The sequence below is a fragment of the Cetorhinus maximus genome, chromosome 21 (assembly GCF_964194155.1).
Source record: "Cetorhinus maximus chromosome 21, sCetMax3.hap1.1, whole genome shotgun sequence".
NCBI classification, from domain to species: Eukaryota; Metazoa; Chordata; class Chondrichthyes; order Lamniformes; family Cetorhinidae; genus Cetorhinus; species Cetorhinus maximus.
In genome coordinates, this window is record NC_135899.1 from 11,040,968 (window position 1) to 11,061,934 (window position 20,967).

The window sequence follows — 20,967 nt, forward strand, 5'->3', positions numbered from 1 at the left end:
AAGGTTATGGGGGCTTTCAATAAATACTTCAGCCCGAAGAAAAATCTAGTTATAGAAAGAGCAAAATTGAACCAGAAGAGCCAAGGACCCGTGAATTTACTGATTCCTTCTTTGACGATTTATAGAGATTGTCTAGTACCTGTGGTTACAGAGCCTTAAAGCCCACATTGATTCAAGACCACATTGTAGTTGACAAAACGCTATCTGATATGTTACAATACAAACAGGATTTGACCTTAGAGAAGGCCAAACAGATTGTGGGACAGGCCGAATTGCGATGACAGAATCGGGGTGCAATTCAGGGAGACATTGAGGCTTGATGGGGTCGATCCAGTACGTAGGCCCACGGTCAGGAGCACCATCCACTGAAAAAGCCCTCAAGAAAAGCTTGTCAAAACCACTGAAGCGGGGAGAAGAACTCTTCCACTGACTTCTAAATGCTCCAGGTGCGGTGAAACGGATGATCTGTGGTGGTGTTGTTGAAAGATCAACGTCAGGTCAGCAACTCGTTCCCATGCCCAGATGATCCACTGCCGCAAAGACTGCCCAGCAGGTGGAGCCAAATGCTTCCTTTGGGGCAAAACTGGTCATTTTAAACAGTGTTGCAAATCTAAAACGCAATTCAAGGGAAGAAAGCCAGAACATGTTCCCAGCCATTTTGAGGTCCTAGAAATAGGAGATATACACCTTTCCGGCCTGATGATTTCCTAGGAGAAATAAAAGAAGCCGATAAACCATTCTGGTGTGTAGGGTTAGAAGCCCAAGGACACAGAATGGAATTTAAATTAGACTCCGGGACAGAAGTCTCTGTCTTATTGGACAGATTGGACTGGCTTCAGAACTGGCTTAAGGAAGTGAAAATCTAACCATCTGACTTAAAGCTACAAGGGCCTGGAGGCACAGATCTCAGAGTGAAGGATCACGACAACCTTAGGCATGAGGGGAAAACAAATTAATGAAACCCTTTATATCTCTCCTAATTTCTCTACTCAGCAGGGCTAGGGAGGGGTCAGGTTTCAGAGGCTGTCGGGAAGGCACAAAGGTTGTGGGGGGGGTGGGGTTACCATCTTTATGGAGGGTGCCCCTGATGGGTACACAGTACCCCCCACCCCCCAAGGAGCTGGGTACTGTGTACCCTTCCTTCCCACCTTTACCCTTGGATTGAAAGCTGCTGAGCTGGCTGCCTTCCTTTCACCTCCCCCAGCCACATGAATAATTATGGGGGAGGCAGAACGAGGTCTAAAGCAGGCCTGAGGTTGGGTGCGTGGGCTTCCTAACACCTTACCCGCCTGCTGTAATACGGGGGTGGGGAGGGAGGTCGGGCATGGGCAGGAAGGTGGAGGGCTGGCTCCAGCTTTATTTTACGTGTCCTCTGTTTTCAAATACAGAAGCATTAGGTGGGGGTCGGAGGGGTGGGGGGGGTGTGCTAAAATTCACTGTAGTGGCTATTTCAAGGAGCAATGAATTTAAGCTGGTTGGCCTCTTGCCAATCTCCCACCTTGGGATTCACATTGATGATTTCCTTGTTGAAATTCTGGCTCACGACGCTTTTTGAGGGTTGATTTTGCCGGCTTTTCACCCGGGCCAAGATTAAGATTGACTCTGTCCCATTCCTTAAAATTGAGTGTGATCAAAGCCTGTAGCCCAGGGTCCTAGCTCAGTAGAGCCCAGCCTGGGGGGAATAATGCAGACGGAAGACAAGGCAATGAGGAAATATTGGGGTTCTGGACAATGCACCCCGTCCATATGCTCCTATATGCTTTGGAGACTTGGACAATTATAGCAGGCATCTTAAAGCACTGGAGGAGTGCTGCCAATGGTACTTTCGCAAAATCCGCGAAATTCGATGCCAAGAAAGGCAGGCATCAAGAGCAGCATCCTCTCACAAGCCAACATGCTGAACCTCGAAGCGCAAATCACTCAGAACCAGCTCCGCCAGGTGGGGCATGTCGCTCGCGCGCCCGACAGCAGATTCCCGAAGCAAAGGCTCGACTCCAAACTCGGTCATGGCAGGAGATTCCCGGGGTGGGGGGGGGGGAAACACTGCTGAAATGCTTTGAAGCATCTGCCAAGAGGTCAAACATCCCCGCCGATTCATGGGAGACTCTGGCTTGTGACCGACCAAAATGGAGAAGGTTCGTTCAGTGCGCCTCGACAGACTTCGTCGGAAAGGTGCAAAGGGAAAGTCAAGGCGTCAGAGGGAGCGCACAAACGTCCGAGCAACTTATCTATCCGAGCCTCCAGGCACCACCTGCTCTGCACGTGGCAGAACTTGCAGATCGCATGCTGGACTTGTCAGCTATCTCAAAACCCATTGAACTGGAGCCAGTCACCTTCAATCCCGAGGGACTGTTCAAGAAGAATCCACACTGTGATTGGCTTTCCATTGTGGTCACAACTAAAGATGTACCATCTCCACATACACATCCCTAGAATGCAGGAATGCCTCTTTGGACAGTATTTCAAAGGTGGAGGACTAATCATTTCGTCCACCTATTATATGCCCCCACCCACACCCCTCCTCATATTTGGGTCCATATTATCATCCAAGACATATTTGTGACCTCTTGCCATTCTGGTGATCCACTGGGGCAGAGGCTATAAAATCCTTTAAAAGGAAATTGTCTAAGTGTTTGGGAAGGAAGATTATAAAGAGGCGGAGGTAAAAGTCTGGAAATGGGATTCTTCCTGTGCAGTAATTTCAGAGATCTTTCATAACGATCCTTATTCCAACTATGCTTCAGGCCTGAATGCTCTGATGGCTCACTGGTTACTGGGAAACATTTGCAAACAAGAAATTCAATGCGTTTACAAAGTTTATTTCAGTTAGCTTTTACAATTGCTGCATTCACAAGAAACATACTGAAGCTAGTGTACGTTTAATTGCAGAGAACTGGTGGGGGAGGGGAAATGAATCAGTAAAAATGCACAGTCAGCTATTTCTCTTGTTCCTAAGTGTAGGGTTTCTTCAGAAAGGCCTTTTAATCTATGACGTGTTCATCCATTTTTAACTAATACTACACCCACTGATACCTAGATAAAAGCAAAATACTGCGGATGCTGGAAATCTGAAACAAAAACAGAAAATGCTGGCAAAACTCCTTGGACTCGAAACATTAACTCTGTCTTTCTCTCCACAGGTGCTGTTAGGCCTGTTGAGTTTAACAGCATTTTCTGTTACCTATCCTGATAAATATTAAATCAGGAGCTCACAATAATATGTTACTCTCTCTCTACCTCTCTCCCTCTCTTTTCATCTGTCTCTGCCTTCCTCCCTCTCTCTGAGTCTCACACTGTCTGTCTCTATCTCTCCCTTTCTTTCTCTAAATCTTGTCTCTTGCGCTCACTGTCTCTCACTCTGTCTCTCTTTCTCTGTCTCTTTCACTCTCCCTCTGTCTCTTAGTCTCTGTCTCTTTCCCTCTCCCTGTCCTTCTCACTCAGTCCCTGTCTTTCCCTCTCTCTCAGTCTCTCTCACTTTTCCCCCTCTCTGTCTATCTCATTTTCTCTTTCTCTGTTTCTGCCTCTTGCACTCTCTGTCTTTCTCTCTCTCTCTTAATCTCTCTCCCCCTCTTCCTCGCTCTCTCTTTCTGTCCCTCTCCTCTCTGTCTCTCTCACTCCCCATCTCTCCATCTGTCTCTCTCTGTCTGTCTCTCTCTCATTCTCTCCCTCTGTGAATGAAACTGAATGTTGAAAAGGGTGTATAATGGGCGAATGATTTGATAGCCCCCTCCCCACCCCTCGTGCTACTGCCCAGAGCCACATTTCTATCACCCCATGAACATGTCTGGGAAGACCATATGTCTTGATGAATCGATGAAGTCAGGTCAAGATCTAGCACTTGGCCCAGTTGACAAGGATGACCTTTGCTGTGAGCTTGATCTGTTGGCAGCCACAATGTTGCCTAACCTCATCTAACCAACTGCATGATTAAACTGCTCTTCAAATCTGTTATGAGAGAGAGAGAGAGAGAGAGAGAGAGAGAGAATGAGCAGTTGGATCAAAATGAACTGACCAGAGAGAGCCTGTGTGGATTTCAAAATGCCAAGTCATGTCCAATTGCATTTGTGGAGAATGTAACTAATGTGGTGGATTGGGGAATATCTGTGGAAAATATTGCTATGAAGTTCCAGAAGACATTCGATAAGATTCCACATAGAGACTGTTAACAAAAATAGGAGCACATGGAATTGGAGGCTACCTATTGACATGGATAGGGAATTAGTTAGAAGGTAGACGACAGAGAGGAGGGATGATAGTATGTACTCCAACTGCAGGATGTGACCAATGGTGTAACCTAGGGATCTGTACTGGGGCCACAGCTTTTCACGTTATATATTAATGGCACAGATGCAAGAGTAGAGAGCCATATACCCAAGTAAGCTGATAACACCATCTTAGGTGGCCCAGTAAATAGTGCAGATGGAAGCAAAAAGTTGCCAAGATGTTGATTGATTAAATGAGTGGGCAAAACTATGGCAGATTGAGATGCAAATATCAGAGTATTCTCTAAACGGTGAGAAGCAAGGAACTGTGGAGGAACAGAGAGATTTTGAAGACTCACCTACAGAAAACACGAAACAAAAACTAGTGAACAGGTACAAAGCATAATTATGAAGGTTCATTGAACATTGGCCTTTATCTCCCAGGGACTGGAATATATATGGGAGGAATTTATGTTACAGTTGTATAAAACTCTGGTTTGACCCTATCTGGAGTAACCGTGTTCAGTTCTGTACACCACACTTCAGGAGGGATATGTTGGCTTTGGAGAGGGTGCAGTGCAGATTAGCCAGAATGATAATGGTTTAAATCAGAACATTATTTAAATGGAGAGAGACTGCAGAATGCTGCTGTACGAAGGGACCTGGGCGTCCTTGTACATGAATCACAAAAGTCAGCATGCAGGTACAGCGAGTAATTAAGAAGGCAAACAGAATGTTGATCTTTATTGCAAGGGAAATGGAATATAAGTGTAGGGAAGTCTTGCTACAGCTGTACATTGAGACCACGCCTGGGGTACTGTGTGTAGTTTTGGGCTCCTTACTTAAGGAGGGATAAACTTGCATTGGAAGCAGTTCAGATTAGGTTCACTAGGCTGATTCCTGTGATGAAGGGATTGCCTTATGAGGAAAGGTTGAGCAGGTTGGGGCTATACTCATTGGGGTTTAGAAGAATGAGAGGTGATCTTATTGAAACATATAGGATTTTGAGGGAGCTTGACAAGGCAGATACTCATGAGGGAATCTAGAACTAGGGAGCACAGTTTCAAAATAAGGGGTCTTCCACTGAGGAGGATTTTTTCCCCTCAGAGGGTTGTTAGTCTTTGGAATCCTCAGGGAGCAGTGGAGGCTGGGTCATTGAATATATTCAAGGCTGAGTTAGACAGATTTTTGAATGACAAAGTTATCGAGGGTTGTAAAGGCAGACAGGAAAGTAGAGTTGAGACCACAATCAGATCAGCCATGATCTTATCGAATGGCAGAGCGAGCCCCAGGTGGCAAATTGCCGACACCTCCTCCTATTTCTTAAGATCTTATACCAGGACCAAAAGGGTTAAAATATGAGGGCAGGCTATGAATAAAAACAGAAAGTACAGGAAAAACTCAGCAGGTCTGGCAACATCTGTGGAGAGAGAAACAGAGTTAACATTTCGAGTCCAATATGACTCAAATTTGGAACATTTTAGCTCTGAAAAAGAGTCATATGGACTCAAAATGTTAACTCTGTTTCTCTCTCCACAGATGTTGCCAGGCCTGCTGAGATTTTCCAGCATTTTCTGTTTTTGTTTCTGATCTCCAGCATCTGCAGGGTTTTGTATTTCATACTGCGTAGGTTAGGCTTGTATTCCCTTAAGTATAGAAGGTTAAAGAGTGGTCTATTTGAGGTGTTTGAGAAGATGAAAAGAATTCGATAGGTAAATGGGGGAGGCTTAAAGAACCAAGGCAGGTAGAAGGCATTAAGATACAGACCAGCCCTGACCCAACTGAATTGCTGGTACTAGCTCAAGGGGCTGAATGGCCTCTTCCTGTCCCTCCCTAATTTATGAAAGTTATGTGAGTAAGTTTTTTTTTTAACCAAGGCACCACCGTGAATAAGTTGATGTGAAAATCCCGAGCGTGTTGTTTGTCTGGTTTCACAGCATCGCAGACATTAATCACTCCCCAGCTTACAACGCCCACCTGCAGAATACAGCAGTGCACATGTTAGAATTACATCACACCGAGGCTGCACATGTTAGAATTGCACACTGTCTTTCCAACAGTGCAGCACTCCTTCAACACTGTCTCACCGATAGGGCAGTGCTCCCTCAGTACTGCTCCTCCGACAGTCAGTGCTCCTTCAATGCTGACCCTCAAACAATGCAGCACTCCCTCAGTACTGAATCTTCGACAATGCAGCGCTTCTTCAGTACTGATCCTCCAACAGTGCAGCATTCCCTTGGTACTGATCCTCCAACAGTGTAGCATTCCCTTGGTACTGACCCTTCCACAGTGCAGCACTCCCTCAGTAATGACCCTTCAACAGTGCAGCACTCCCTCAGTACTGCTCCTCCGGCAGTGCAGCACTCCCTCAGTACTGACCCTTTGACAGTGTACCACTCCTTCTGTACTGCCCCTTCAACAGAGCAGTACTCCCTTGGTACTGTCAGTCCGACAGTGCTGCACTCACTCAATACTGACCCCTGACAATGCAGCAATCCATCAGTATTGACCCTCCGACAATGCAGCACTCCCTCAGTACTGACTCTCTGACAGCGCAGCACTCTCTTGGTATTGTCCCTCGACAGTGCAGCACTCCCTCAGTACTGACCCTCTGACAGTGCAGCACTCCCTTGGTACTGACCCTTCAACAGTGCAGCTACCCCTCGGTACTACCCCACTCTCTCAGTATGTTCCTCCCAACAGTGCAGCACTCCCTCAATATTGACCCTCAGGTAGTGCAGCACTCCCTCGGTAAAGACTCTCTGAGAGTGCACCACTCCTTCTGTACTGCCCCTTCAACAGTGCAGCTACCCCTTGGTACTATCAGTCCGATAGTGCAGCACTCAGTCAATACTGACCCTCCGACAATGCAGCACTCCCTCAGTACTGACCCTCTGGTAGTGCAGCACTCCCTCAGTACTGACCCTCTGGTAGTGCAGCACTCCCTCAATACTGACCCTCTGGCAGTGCAGCACTCCCTTTGTATTGAGCCTCCGACAGTGCAGCTCTCCCTCAGTACTGACCCTCTGGCAGTGCAGCACTCCCTCAGTACTGACCCTCTGGCAGTGCAGCACTCCCTCAGTACTGACCCTCTGGCAGTGCAGCACTCCCTCAGTACTGACCCTCTGGCAGTGCAGCACTCCCTTTGTATTGAGCCTCCGACAGTGCAGCACTTCCTCAGTACTGACCCTCTGGCAGTGCAGCACTCCCTCAGTACTGACCCTCTGGTAGTGCAGCACTCCCTCTGTATTGAGCCTCCGACAGTGCAGCACTTCCTCAGTACTGACCCTCTGGTAGTGCAGCACTCCCTCAGTACTGACCCTCTGGTAGTGCAGCACTCCCTCTGTATTGAGCCTCCGACAGTGCAGCACTCCCTCAGTACTGACCCTCTGGTGGTGCAGCACTCCCTCAGTACTGACCCTCTGGTAGTGCAGCACTCCCTCAGTACTGACCCTCTGGCAGTGCAGCACTCCTTCAGTACTGACCCTCTGGTAATGCAGCACTCCCTCAGTACTGACCCTCTGGCAGTGCAGCGCTCCTTCAGTCGGTGCACTGGGTGCATCACTCTGGATGTTTGTGTGCAAGCTTCTGGAGTGGGCCTTGAATCCATCAGCCTCTGATTCAGGGTTGAGACTGCTAACCCTTCAAGAAGGCCTAGCACCTAACAACATGACAAATAAACACATCCCTGAAGGGAAATGGGAGGTCTGGAGGAATGTTAAAACACACCTGGACAAATCGCCGTTTCTTGTTGATGAACAAGGCACCTCCGGAGTCACCTGCGAATCAAGATTCCAAGAAATGACTGAATGGAATCTTTTTAAGAAATTGTCACATAGAATCACAGAATCTTACAGCACCTTTGTGTCTGCGTTGACCCTTTGAAAAAGCCATCCAATTAGTATCCCACCCCTCACTTATCCCCATAACCTTCTCAGTCCCTTATTCAAGTATTTATCCCATTTCCCATTTGAAAATTACTATTGAATCTGCTTCCACTGCACTTTCAGACAGCGTATTTCAGATCACAACAGCTCACTGTGTGGAAAAACACTCACTTCAACTCCTTGCTGTTTTTTTTTTGCCAACTATTTTAAACCTGTGTCGCTGGTTGCTGAATAACTTGCCACTGGAAACAATTTGTCCCTATCCACTCAATCAAAACCCTTCATGAAGGGACACAGGCATAAGGGCCACACATGCACAGAGTCGTAAGGACACACACACATACATAGACACACACACATACCCAAACAGGTACAAAGCACCAATGCACAGACACAGAAACACAGACACACACATAGAAACTAACAAACGCAGAAACACACACAGAAACACAGACACATGCACAGAAACACAGAGAGACACAGAGAGACACAGGAGAACATACAGATGCACACAAATATATACACATGCGCACACACACACACACACACACACACACACACAGAAACAGGCACACAGTAGTGTGCTTAAAGCAGTAAACTAGATACCTTTACAAGAAACGTCTTCTTGTCCTCCTGTGCAGAGGAATCTCTCTGTGACCACTTTCCGCACATCTGTAACGTTTTTGTATTCCGCAGCTTGGAGTGCATTTGCCTCACAGGCTTCCTTCACCTTAATGGAGAGACAGAAAAGTGACACGCAGGGACACAACAGAACACTCGCCTGACATTCCCAGTCCTCAGGTTTAAAAAAAGCCTGCTCCTTCAGTAAAATGCTAATCCCCGAGTTTTAAACATCTCAGATCCCAGTGTGTGAACGGAGATTTCAATGGAAGGCCGGTGAGCAGGAATGGGAGGGTGGAAGCCACCTTGTGATCACAATTAAGCGATTGCCTCCCCACCCTCCAACTCCCTTCCCCATGGTTCCACAGAGATGTGCCTCTCTCATGGTGCTATATGTCGGCAGCACCGATGGAGAGAGACACTTCTTTGAAAAAGGATTCCAGTTAGTTCCAGTTAGAGGGACAGACGAGTCGCCACTTACACCATCAGCCGTCTTTATCGTGACATATGCCACCTCCTCCGTCCTCCCATCACGTTTCACGAAATCGGCTGGGACTGTTCCGGATTTCGGTAACATCTCCAACACTGCACAGGAGAAGATGATGTGAAAACTGCGGCCCACTGAGACAGCTCTTTTACCACTGAAGCCCAAGCCCAAAACTACAGAATCCTACTCCTCACCATTCGGGGCGGTCACTCAGTCACAGTGCGAATGCGAGTCAATCTCAGTGCAAGTCAGTCACAGTGCGAGTGAGTCACAGTGCGAGTCAGCCACAGCGCGAGTCAGTCTCAGTGCGAGTCAGTCACAGCGCGAGTCAGTCACAGCGTGAGTCAGTCACAGTGCGAGTCAGCCACAGTGCGAGTCAGCCACAGTGCGAGTCAGCCACAGCGCGAGTCAGTCACAGCGCGAGTCAGTCACAGCGCGAGTCAGTCACAGTGTGAGTCAGTCACAGCGCGAGTGCGAGTCAGCCACAGTGCGAGTCAGTCACAGCGCGAGTCAGTCACAGCGCGAGTGCGAGTCAGTCACAGCGCGAGTGCGAGTCAGTCACAGCGCGAGTGCGAGTCAGTCACAGCGCGAGTGCGAGTCAGTCACAGCGCGACTGCGAGTCAGTCACAGCGCGACTGCGAGTCAGTCACAGCGCGAGTGCGAGTCAGCCACAGCGCGAGTGCGACTCAGTCACAACGCGAGTGCGAGTCAGTCACAGTGCGAGTCAGTCACAGTGCAAGTGCGAGTCAGTCACAGTGTGAGTCATGTCACAGTGCGAGTCAGTCACAGTGCGAGTCAGTCACAGTGCGAGTCAGTCACAGTGCGAGTGCGAGTCAGTCACAGTGCGAGTGCGAGTCAGTCACAGTGCGAGTGCGAGTCAGTCACAGCGCGAGTGCGAGTCAGTCACAGCGCGAGTGCGAGTCAGTCACAGCGCGAGTGCGAGTCAGTCACAGCGCGAGAGCGAGTCAGTCACAGCGCGAGAGCGAGTCAGTCTCAGTGCGAGTCAGTCACAGTGCGAGTGCGAGTCAGTCACAGCGCGAGAGCGAGTCAGTCTCAGTGCGAGTCAGTCACAGTGCGAGTCAGCCACAGTGCGAGTGCGACTCAGTCACAACGCGAGTGCGACTCAGTCACAGTGCGAGTCAGTCACAGTGCAAGTGCGAGTCAGTCACAGTGTGAGTCATGTCACAGTGCGAGTCAGTCACAGTGCGAGTCAGTCACAGTGCGAGTCAGTCACAGTGCGAGTGCGAGTCGGTCACAGTGCGAGTGCGAGTCGGTCACAGTGCGAGTGCGAGTCGGTCACAGTGCGAGTGCGAGCCGGTCACAGTGCGAGTGCGAGCCGGTCACAGTGCGAGTGCGAGCCGGTCACAGTGCGAGTGCGAGCCGGTCACAGTGCGAGTGCGAGCCGGTCACAGTGCGAGTGCGAGCCGGTCACAGTGCGAGTGCGAGCCGGTCACAGTGCGAGTGCGAGCCGGTCACAGTGCGAGTGCGAGCCGGTCACAGTGCGAGTGCGAGCCGGTCACAGTGCGAGTGCGAGCCGGTCACAGTGCGAGTGCGAGCCGGTCACAGTGCGAGTGCGAGCCGGTCACAGTGCGAGTGCGAGCCGGTCACAGTGCGAGTGCGAGTAGGTCACAGCGCGAGTCAGTCACAGTGCGAGTCAGTCACAGTGCGAGTGCGAGTGAGTCACAGTGCGAGTCAGCCACAGCGCGAGTCAGTCTCAGCGCGAGTCAGTCTCAGCGCGAGTCAGTCTCAGTGCGAGTCAGTCTCAGTGCGAGTCAGCCACAGTGCGAGTCAGCCACAGTGCGAGTCAGCCACAGTGCGAGTCAGCCACAGCGCGAGTGCGACTCAGTCACAACGCGAGTGCGAGTCAGTCACAGTGCGAGTGCGAGTCAGTCACAGCGCGAGTGCGAGTCAGTCACAGCGCGAGTGCGAGTCAGTCACAGCGCGAGAGCGAGTCACTCTGTGCGAGTCAGTCACAGTGCGGGTGCGAGTCAGTCACAGCGCGAGAGCGAGTCAGTCTCAGTGCGAGTCAGTCACAGTGCGAGTGCGAGTCAGCCACAGCGCGAGTGCGACTCAGTCACAACGCGAGTGCGACTCAGTCACAGTGCGAGTCAGTCACAGTGCAAGTGCGAGTCAGTCACAGTGTGAGTCATGTCACAGTGCGAGTCAGTCACAGTGCGAGTCAGTCACAGTGCGAGTGCGAGTCGGTCACAGTGCGAGTGCGAGTCGGTCACAGTGCGAGTGCGAGCCGGTCACAGTGCCAGTGCGAGCCGGTCACAGTGCCAGTGCGAGCCGGTCACAGTGCCAGTGCGAGCCGGTCACAGTGCCAGTGCGAGCCGGTCACAGTGCCAGTGCGAGCCGGTCACAGTGCGAGTGCGAGCCGGTCACAGTGCGAGTGCGAGCCGATCACAGTGCGAGTGCGAGCCGGTCACAGTGCGAGTGCGAGCCGGTCACAGTGCGAGTGCGAGCCGGTCACAGTGCGAGTGCGAGCCGGTCACAGTGCGAGTGCGAGTAGGTCACAGCGCGAGTCAGTCACAGTGCGAGTCAGTCACAGTGCAAGTGCGAGTGAGTCACAGTGCGAGTCAGCCACAGCGCGAGTCAGTCTCAGCGCGAGTCAGTCTCAGTGCGAGTCAGTCTCAGTGCGAGTCAGTCACAGTGCGAGTCAGTCACAGTGCGAGTGCGAGTCAGTCACAGCGCGAGTGCGAGTCAGTCACAGCGCGAGTGCGAGTCAGTCACAGCGCGAGAGCGAGTCACTCTGTGCGAGTCAGTCACAGTGCGGGTGCGAGTCAGTCACAGCGCGAGAGCGAGTCAGTCTCAGTGCGAGTCAGCCACAGCGCGAGTGCGACTCAGTCACAACGCGAGTACGACTCAGTCACAGTGCGAGTCAGTCACAGTGCAAGTGCGAGTCAGTCACAGTGTGAGTCATGTCACAGTGCAAGTCATGTCACAGTGCGAGTCAGTCACAGTGCGAGTCAGTCACAGTGCGAGTGCGAGTCGGTCACAGTGCGAGTGCGAGCCGGTCACAGTGCGAGTGCGAGCCGGTCACAGTGCGAGTGCGAGTAGGTCACAGTGCGAGTGCGAGTAGGTCACAGCGCGAGTCAGGCACAGTGCGAGTCAGTCACAGTGCGAGTGCGAGTGAGTCACAGTGCGAGTCAGCCACAGCGCGAGTCAGTCTCAGCGCGAGTCAGTCTCAGCGCGAGTCAGTCTCAGCGCGAGTCAGTCTCAGCGCGAGTCAGTCTCAGTGCGAGTCAGTCACAGTGCGAGTCAGCCACAGTGCGAGTCAGCCACAGCGCGAGTGCGACTCAGTCACAACGCGAGTGCGAGTCAGTCACAGTGCGAGTCAGTCACAGTGCGAGTCAGTCACAGTGCGAGTGCGAGTCAGTCACAGCGCGAGTGCGAGTCAGTCACAGCGCGAGTGCGAGTCAGTCACAGCGCGAGTGCGAGTCAGTCACAGCGCGAGAGCGAGTCAGTCACAGCGCGAGAGCGAGTCACTCTGTGCGAGTCAGTCACAGTGCGAGTGCGAGTCAGTCACAGCGCGAGAGCGAGTCAGTCTCAGTGCGAGTCAGTCACAGTGCGAGTGCGAGTCAGCCACAGCGCGAGTGCGACTCAGTCACAGTGCAAGTGCGAGTCAGTCACAGTGTGAGTCATGTCACAGTGCGAGTCGGTCACAGTGCGAGTCGGTCACAGTGCGAGTGCGAGTCGGTCACAGTGCGAGTGCGAGTCGGTCACAGTGCGAGTGCGAGCCGGTCACAGTGCGAGTGCGAGCCGGTCACAGTGCGAGTGCGAGCCGGTCACAGTGCGAGTGCGAGCCGGTCACAGTGCGAGTGCGAGCCGGTCACAGTGCGAGTGCGAGCCTGTCACAGTGCGAGTGCGAGCCGGTCACAGTGCGAGTGCGAGCCGGTCACAGTGCGAGTGCGAGCCGGTCACAGTGCGAGTGCGAGCCGGTCACAGTGCGAGTGCGAGCCGGTCACAGTGCGAGTGCGAGTAGTTCACAGTGCGAGTGCGAGTAGGTCACAGCGCGAGTCAGTCACAGTGCGAGTCAGTCACAGTGCGAGTGCGAGTCAGTCACAGTGCGAGTGAGTCACAGCGCGAGTCAGTCACAGCGCGAGTCAGTCACAGCGCGAGTCAGTCTCAGCGCGAGTCAGTCACAGTGCGAGTCAGCCACAGCGCGAGTCAGCCACAGCGCGAGTCAGCCACAGCGTGAGTCAGCCACAGCGCGAGTCAGTCACAGCGCGAGTCAGTCACAGCGCGAGTCAGTCACAGTGTGAGTCAGTCACAGCGCGAGTCAGTCACAGTGTGAGTCAGTCACAGCGCGAGTGCGAGTCAGCCACAGTGCGAGTCAGTCACAGTGCGAGTCAGTCACAGCGCGAGTGCGAGTCAGTCACAGCGCGAGTCAGTCACAGTGTGAGTCAGTCACAGCGCGAGTCAGTCACAGTGTGAGTCAGTCACAGCGCGAGTCAGTCACAGTGTGAGTCAGTCACAGTGTGAGTCAGTCACAGCGCGAGTCAGTCACAGTGTGAGTCAGTCACAGCGCGAGTGCGAGTCAGCCACAGTGCGAGTCAGTCACAGTGCGAGTCAGTCACAGCGCGAGTGCGAGTCAGCCACAGCGCGAGTCAGTCACAGTGTGAGTCAGTCACAGCGCGAGTGCGAGTCAGCCACAGTGCGAGTCAGTCACAGTGCGAGTCAGTCACAGCGCGAGTCAGTCACAGTGTGAGTCAGTCACAGTGTGAGTCAGTCACAGCGCGAGTGCGAGTCAGTCACAGTGCGAGTGAGTCACAGCGCGAGTGCGAGTCAGCCACAGCGCGAGTCAGTCACAGTGTGAGTCAGTCACAGCGCGAGTGCGAGTCAGCCACAGTGCGAGTCAGTCACAGTGTGAGTCAGTCACAGCGCGAGTGCGAGTCAGCCACAGCGCGAGTCAGTCACAGTGTGAGTCAGTCACAGCGCGAGTGCGAGTCAGCCACAGCGCGAGTCAGTCACAGTGTGAGTCAGTCACAGCGCGAGTGCGAGTCAGCCACAGCGCGAGTCAGTCACAGTGTGAGTCAGTCACAGCGCGAGTGCGAGTCAGCCACAGCGCGAGTCAGTCACAGTGTGAGTCAGTCACAGCGCGAGTGCGAGTCAGCCACAGCGCGAGTCAGTCACAGTGTGAGTCAGTCACAGCGCGAGTGCGAGTCAGCCACAGTGCGAGTCAGTCACAGTGCGAGTCAGTCACAGCGCGAGTCAGTCACAGTGTGAGTCAGTCACAGTGTGAGTCAGTCACAGTGCGAGTGCGAGTCAGTCACAGTGCGAGTGAGTCACAGCGCGAGTCAGTCACAGCGCGAGTCAGTCACAGCGCGAGTCAGTCTCAGCGCGAGTCAGTCACAGTGCGAGTCAGCCACAGCGCGAGTCAGCCACAGCGCGAGTCAGCCACAGCGTGAGTCAGCCACAGCGCGAGTCAGTCACAGCGCGAGTCAGTCACAGCGCGAGTCAGTCACAGTGTGAGTCAGTCACAGCGCGAGTCAGTCACAGTGTGAGTCAGTCACAGCGCGAGTGCGAGTCAGCCACAGTGCGAGTCAGTCACAGTGCGAGTCAGTCACAGCGCGAGTGCGAGTCAGTCACAGCGCGAGTGCGAGCCAGTCACAGCGCGAGTGCGAGTCAGTCACAGCGCGAGTGCGAGTCAGTCACAGCGCGAGTGCGAGTCAGTCACAGCGCGAGTGCGAGTCAGTCACAGCGCGAGAGCGAGTCAGTCTCAGTGCGAGTCAGTCACAGTGCGAGTGCGAGTCAGCCACAGCGCGAGTGCGACTCAGTCACAACGCGAGTGCGACTCAGTCACAGCGCGAGTCAGTCACAGTGCAAGTGAGAGTCAGTCACAGTGTGAGTCATGTCACAGTGCGAGTCAGTCACAGTGCGAGTGCGAGCCGGTCACAGTGCGAGTGCGAGTAGGTCACAGTGCGAGTGCGAGTAGGTCACAGTGCGAGTGCGAGTAGGTCACAGCGCGAGTCAGTCACAGTGCGAGTCAGTCACAGTACGAGTGCGAGTCAGCCACAGTGTGAGTGCGAGTCAGTCTCAGTGCAAGTCAGTCACAGTGCAAGTGCGAATCAGTCACAGTGCGAGTGCGAGTCAGTCTCAGTGCGAGTGCGAATCAGTCACAGTGCGAGTCAGTCTCAGTGCGAGTGCGAGTCAGTCACAGTGCGAGTGCGTGTCAGTCACAGTGCGAGTCAGTCACAGCGCGAGCCAGTCACAGTGCAAGTGCGAATCAGTCACAGTGCGAGTCAGTCACAGTGCGAGTGCGAGCCAGTCACAGCGCGAGTGCGAGTCAGTCACAGTGCGAGTCAGTCACAGTGCGAGTCAGTCACAGTGCGAGTGCGAGTCAGTCACAGCGCGAGTGCGAGTCAGTCACAGCGCGAGTGCGAGTCAGTCACAGCGCGAGTGCGAGTCAGTCACAGCGCGAGAGCGAGTCAGTCACAGCGCGAGAGCGAGTCACTCTGTGCGAGTCAGTCACAGTGCGAGTGCGAGTCAGTCACAGCGCGAGAGCGAGTCAGTCTCAGTGCGAGTCAGTCACAGTGCGAGTGCGAGTCAGCCACAGCGCGAGTGCGACTCAGTCACAGTGCAAGTGCGAGTCAGTCACAGTGTGAGTCATGTCACAGTGCGAGTCGGTCACAGTGCGAGTCGGTCACAGTGCGAGTGCGAGTCGGTCACAGTGCGAGTGCGAGCCGGTCACAGTGCGAGTGCGAGCCGGTCACAGTGCGAGTGCGAGCCGGTCACAGTGCGAGTGCGAGCCGGTCACAGTGCGAGTGCGAGCCTGTCACAGTGCGAGTGCGAGCCTGTCACAGTGCGAGTGCGAGCCGGTCACAGTGCGAGTGCGAGCCGGTCACAGTGCGAGTGCGAGCCGGTCACAGTGCGAGTGCGAGCCGGTCACAGTGCGAGTGCGAGTAGTTCACAGTGCGAGTGCGAGTAGGTCACAGCGCGAGTCAGTCACAGTGCGAGTCAGTCACAGTGCGAGTGCGAGTCAGTCACAGTGCGAGTGAGTCACAGCGCGAGTCAGTCACAGCGCGAGTCAGTCACAGCGCGAGTCAGTCACAGCGCGAGTCAGTCTCAGCGCGAGTCAGTCACAGTGCGAGTCAGCCACAGCGCGAGTCAGCCACAGCGCGAGTCAGCCACAGCGTGAGTCAGCCACAGCGCGAGTCAGTCACAGCGCGAGTCAGTCACAGCGCGAGTCAGTCACAGTGTGAGTCAGTCACAGCGCGAGTGCGAGTCAGCCACAGTGCGAGTCAGTCACAGTGCGAGTCAGTCACAGCGCGAGTGCGAGTCAGTCACAGCGCGAGTGCGAGCCAGTCACAGCGCGAGTGCGAGTCAGTCACAGCGCGAGTGCGAGTCAGTCACAGCGCGAGTGCGAGTCAGTCACAGCGCGAGAGCGAGTCAGTCTCAGTGCGAGTCAGTCACAGTGCGAGTGCGAGTCAGCCACAGCGCGAGTGCGACTCAGTCACAACGCGAGTGCGACTCAGTCACAGCGCGAGTCAGTCACAGTGCAAGTGAGAGTCAGTCACAGTGTGAGTCATGTCACAGTGCGAGTCAGTCACAGTGCGAGTGCGAGCCGGTCACAGTGCGAGTGCGAGTAGGTCACAGTGCGAGTGCGAGTAGGTCACAGTGCGAGTGCGAGTCAGCCACAGTGCGAGTGCGAGTCAGTCTCAGTGCAAGTCAGTCACAGTGCAAGTGCGAATCAGTCACAGTGCGAGTGCGAGTCAGTCTCAGTGCGAGTGCGAGTCAGTCTCAGTGCGAGTGCGAATCAGTCACAGTGCGAGTCAGTCTCAGTGCGAGTGCGAGTCAGTCACAGTGCGAGTGCGTGTCAGTCACAGTGCGAGTCAGTCACAGCGCGAGCCAGTCACAGTGCAAGTGCGAATCAGTCACAGTGCGAGTGCGAGCCAGTCACAGCGCGAGTGCGAGTCAGTCACAGTGCGAGTCAGTCACAGCGCGAGCCAGTCACAGCGCGAGTGCGAGTCAGTCACAGTACGAGCCAGTCACGGCGCGAGTGCGAGTCAGTCACAGTGCGAGTGCAAGCCAGTCACAGCGCAAGTGCGAGTCAGTCACAGTGCGAGCCAGTCACAGTGCGAGTGCGAGTCAGTCACAGTGCGAGTCAGTCACAGTGCGATTGCGAGTCAGTCACAGTGTGAGCCAGTCACAGTGCGAGTGCGAGTCAGTCACAGTGCGAGCCAGTCACAGCGCGAGTGCGAGCCAGTCACAGCGCGAGTGCGAGTCAGTCACAGTGCGAGTCAGTCACAGCGCCAGTGCGAGTCAGTCACAGTGCGAGTGCGAGTCAGTCACAGTGCGAGTCAGACACAGTGTGAGCCAGTCACAGTGCGAGTGCGAGTCAGTCATAGTGCGAGTCAGTCACAGTGCGAGCCAGTCACAGCGCGAGTGCGAGTCAGTCACAGCGTGAGTCAGTCACAGCGCGTGTCAGTTGCATTGCGTGTCAGTCACGGTGTGAGTCAGTTATGGTGCAGGTCAGTCGCAGTGCGCGTCAGTTGCAGTTTTTAAATGGGGTACCATCTAATTTTGAGTCGACAGTTTTCTGAGAGATTGGCTGGTCTATTTCATAACAATAGCTTACATCATGAAGGAGCCCTTTATCAATCACACACTGACATTCACAGTCATACCAAGACTGACTCTGTGTTCCATTTTCCACACATACCGTGATCCTTGCAGCTTGTTCCTGGGAATGGTTTTCGAATGGCTCTTGTCGTTTCCCTTGTGCATGGTAAACAGATGGATCGACTAAAAGAATGAAGTTATCATTGAGAAAGGACACCATGAATATACATGAGTATCAGCAGATAAGAGATTACAATTGGTAAAATGGATAGATAAGCAGTGATCCTGGGTGTTAGAGAGTTGATTTTCCAGGCATTGGAAGCATTGAACTTCATTTACCAGACAGTAGCAGCAGGACATGCGTGCATCAAACTCTATAACTAAAGAAGCACTCCCTCCTAGAGGTTCCACCCTGCTAACTGATTCGTTTGCATAGATCATGTGATCTTACAACACAGGATTATTCTTAAAGGTACAGCCCTACATTTATCAAAACTATAATTACCACATTCTTCCCCCTTTAACTTTTCTGTACATTTTATATTTACAAGGATACTTATCTCATGACATTACAATATTTACACAGGTCATGAAATTACAAATATAAGTAAGAACAGAAAATGCTGGAAAAACTCAGCGGGTCTCACAGCATCTGTGGAGAGAGAAACAGAGTTCACGTTTCAAGTCTGTGTCACCCTTCCCCAGAGCTAAAGAGAAGTAGAAAGGTGATGAAATTAATACTGTTTAAGGTGAAGCTGGATAGAAGACCAGCGGTAGGTGGGGACTAAGGAGAGATTGACAAAGATGCCATGAACAAAAAAAAAATGTTAATGATAGTGGTTAGGGCTAAAGGAGGTGCTGATTGTGGCATAAAGGTAAGAAAGCAGAATGTGTTATTGGAGAACAAGGGTAAGCACTCTGTGAAAGAACAACATGGAACAAGTAACAGACGGCCCTATTAGGTATAGGGTGGGGGGGGGGAGGGGCCGGTAGTTGGGGAACAAGGGTGGAAAAGGGATAAAAAGGGGATAAAACAATGAATAAATGAATAAAAATGAAAATAAGTGGATAAAAAATAAAAACAAATTTAAAATAAAAAGGGGGGTTAAAAAGGGGGTGAAAACAGAGGAGAGAGTTCATGGTCTGCAGTGGTTGAGTTCAATGCTAAGTCCGGAAGGCTGTAAAGTGCCTAGTCGGAAGATGAGGTGCTGTTTCTCCAGTTTGCATTGAGCTTCACTGGAACAATGCAGCAAGCCAAGGACGGACATGTGGGCATGAGAGCAGGGTGGTGTGTTGAAATGGCAAGCAACAGGGAGGTCTGGGTAATGCTTGGCCGACAGACCGAAGGTGTTCCGCAAAGCGATCGCCCAGTCTGCGTTTGGTCTCTCCAATGTAGAGGAGACCACATTGGGTGCAGCAAATGCAGTAGACTAAATTGAAGGAAGTGCAAGTGAAATGCTGCTTCACTTGAAAGGAGTGTTTGGGCCCTTGGACGGTGAGGAGAGTGGAAGTAAAGGGGCAGGTGTTGCACCTTCTGCAGTTGCATGGGAAGGTGCCGTGGGAGGGGGCTGAGGTGTTGGGAATGATGCAGGACTGGACCAGGGTGTCCCAGAGGGAACAGTCCCTACGGAATGCCAACGGGGGGGTGAAGGGAAGATGTGTTTGGTGGTGGCATCATGCTGGAGTTGACAGAAATGGCGGAGGATGATCCTTTGAATGCGGAGGCTGGTGGGGTGAAAAGTGAGGACAAGGGGGACCCTATCATGTTTCTGGATGATGGGGAAGGTGTGAGGGCAGAGGTGCGGGAGATGGGTCAGGCACGGTTGGGGGCCCTGTGGGTGGGAAACCTCGGTTAAGGAAGGAGGAAGACATGTCAAAAGCGCCGTTTTGGAGAGTGGCATCATTGGAACAGATGTGACAAAGGCAAAGGAACGGAGAGAATGGGATGGAGTCCTGACAGGAAGTGGGGTGTGAGGAGCTGTATTCAAGGTAGCTGTGGGAGTCAGTGGGCTTGTAATGAATATTGGTGGATAGTCTATCACCCAATTGATACAGGGAAATCAAGGAAGGGAAGGGAAGTGTCAGAGATGGACCATGTGAAGGTGATAGAGGGGTGAAAATTGGAAGCAAAATTGATAAATTTTTCCAGGTCCAGACGAGAGCATGAAGCAGCACCAAAACAGTCATCAATGTACCGGAAAAAGAGCTGTGGGAGAGGGCCTGAGCAGAACTGGAACAAGGAATGTTCCACATACCCCAAAAAGAGACAGGCATAACTAGGGCCCATGTGGGTACCTATAGCCACACCTTTTATTTGGAGGAAGTGAGACAAGTTTAAGGAGAAATTGTTCAGTGAGATTTTACAAGTCACACCCTCCAAGTGAAATCTTGCTGTTGTAACATGATGTGGATGTACCTTTAATGGAGTGTAACTTAATCTGTTGTCAATCACTACCACCGATGTGATGTTGTAGTCTCATCACTCTGATTTACAGCAACGTGACCGACACTGGACATAATATCCCCATTATTATCTTTAAATTGTCTTATCTTCAAATAAAGAACTCACATTATTGTTTTACCAATCCTTGTCGTTTAATTGGTACTTTTAAACTGAACAGAAAGACAGTACCCCTTTGAGCTCCACATCCAACCAGACCTGTTTCAAGTCTCACTTTCCCCTTCACGCATACACTGCTCCACATGTTCTGATACTCGGCCTCCTTTACATTATCCCAGCTTTCTGCTGGCATCCTTACACCAGACAAGCAAGCAAGAGACAAACTGGGTCCTAAACAAACCGGGTATCTTTCCACACCAGTCCTGAATCACATCATATTCACATGAATCCTGAATCAAATCAGGTTCACATTCACACCACTCCTGAATCACATCAGGTCCATATTCACACTGATCCTGAATCACATCGGATCCATATTCACACTACTCCTGAATCACATCGGGTACATATTCACACTAATCCTGAATCACATCAGATCCATATTCACACTAATCCTGAATCACATCAGATCCATATTCACACTAATCCTGAATCACATCGAATTCATATTCACACTAATCCTGAATCACATCAGATCCATATTCACACTAATCCTGAATCACATCGGGTCCATATTCACACTAATCCTGAATCACATCGGGTCTATATTTACACTAATCCTGAATCACATCGGATCCATATTCA

General features: G+C 52.2%; 1 protein-coding gene across 1 annotated transcript in view; it reads right to left on the reverse strand.

Annotated features, from left to right (window-relative positions):
• Window positions 1-2,803: 2,803 nt before the first annotated feature.
• The window catches only part of LOC144695654 (complement factor B-like), a 58,744-nt gene continuing 40,580 nt past the window's right edge, over window positions 2,804-20,967 (reverse strand). Inside the window, exons 14-18 of the mRNA XM_078566578.1 lie at window positions 17,863-17,945; window positions 9,192-9,295; window positions 8,696-8,819; window positions 7,932-7,981; window positions 2,804-6,179 (exon numbers count right to left, since the gene is read on the reverse strand). Coding sequence (XP_078422704.1) covers window positions 6,036-6,179; window positions 7,932-7,981; window positions 8,696-8,819; window positions 9,192-9,295; window positions 17,863-17,945 — 505 coding nt within the window. The 3' untranslated portion in view covers window positions 2,804-6,035. The remainder of the gene's footprint in view (window positions 6,180-7,931; window positions 7,982-8,695; window positions 8,820-9,191; window positions 9,296-17,862; window positions 17,946-20,967) is intronic.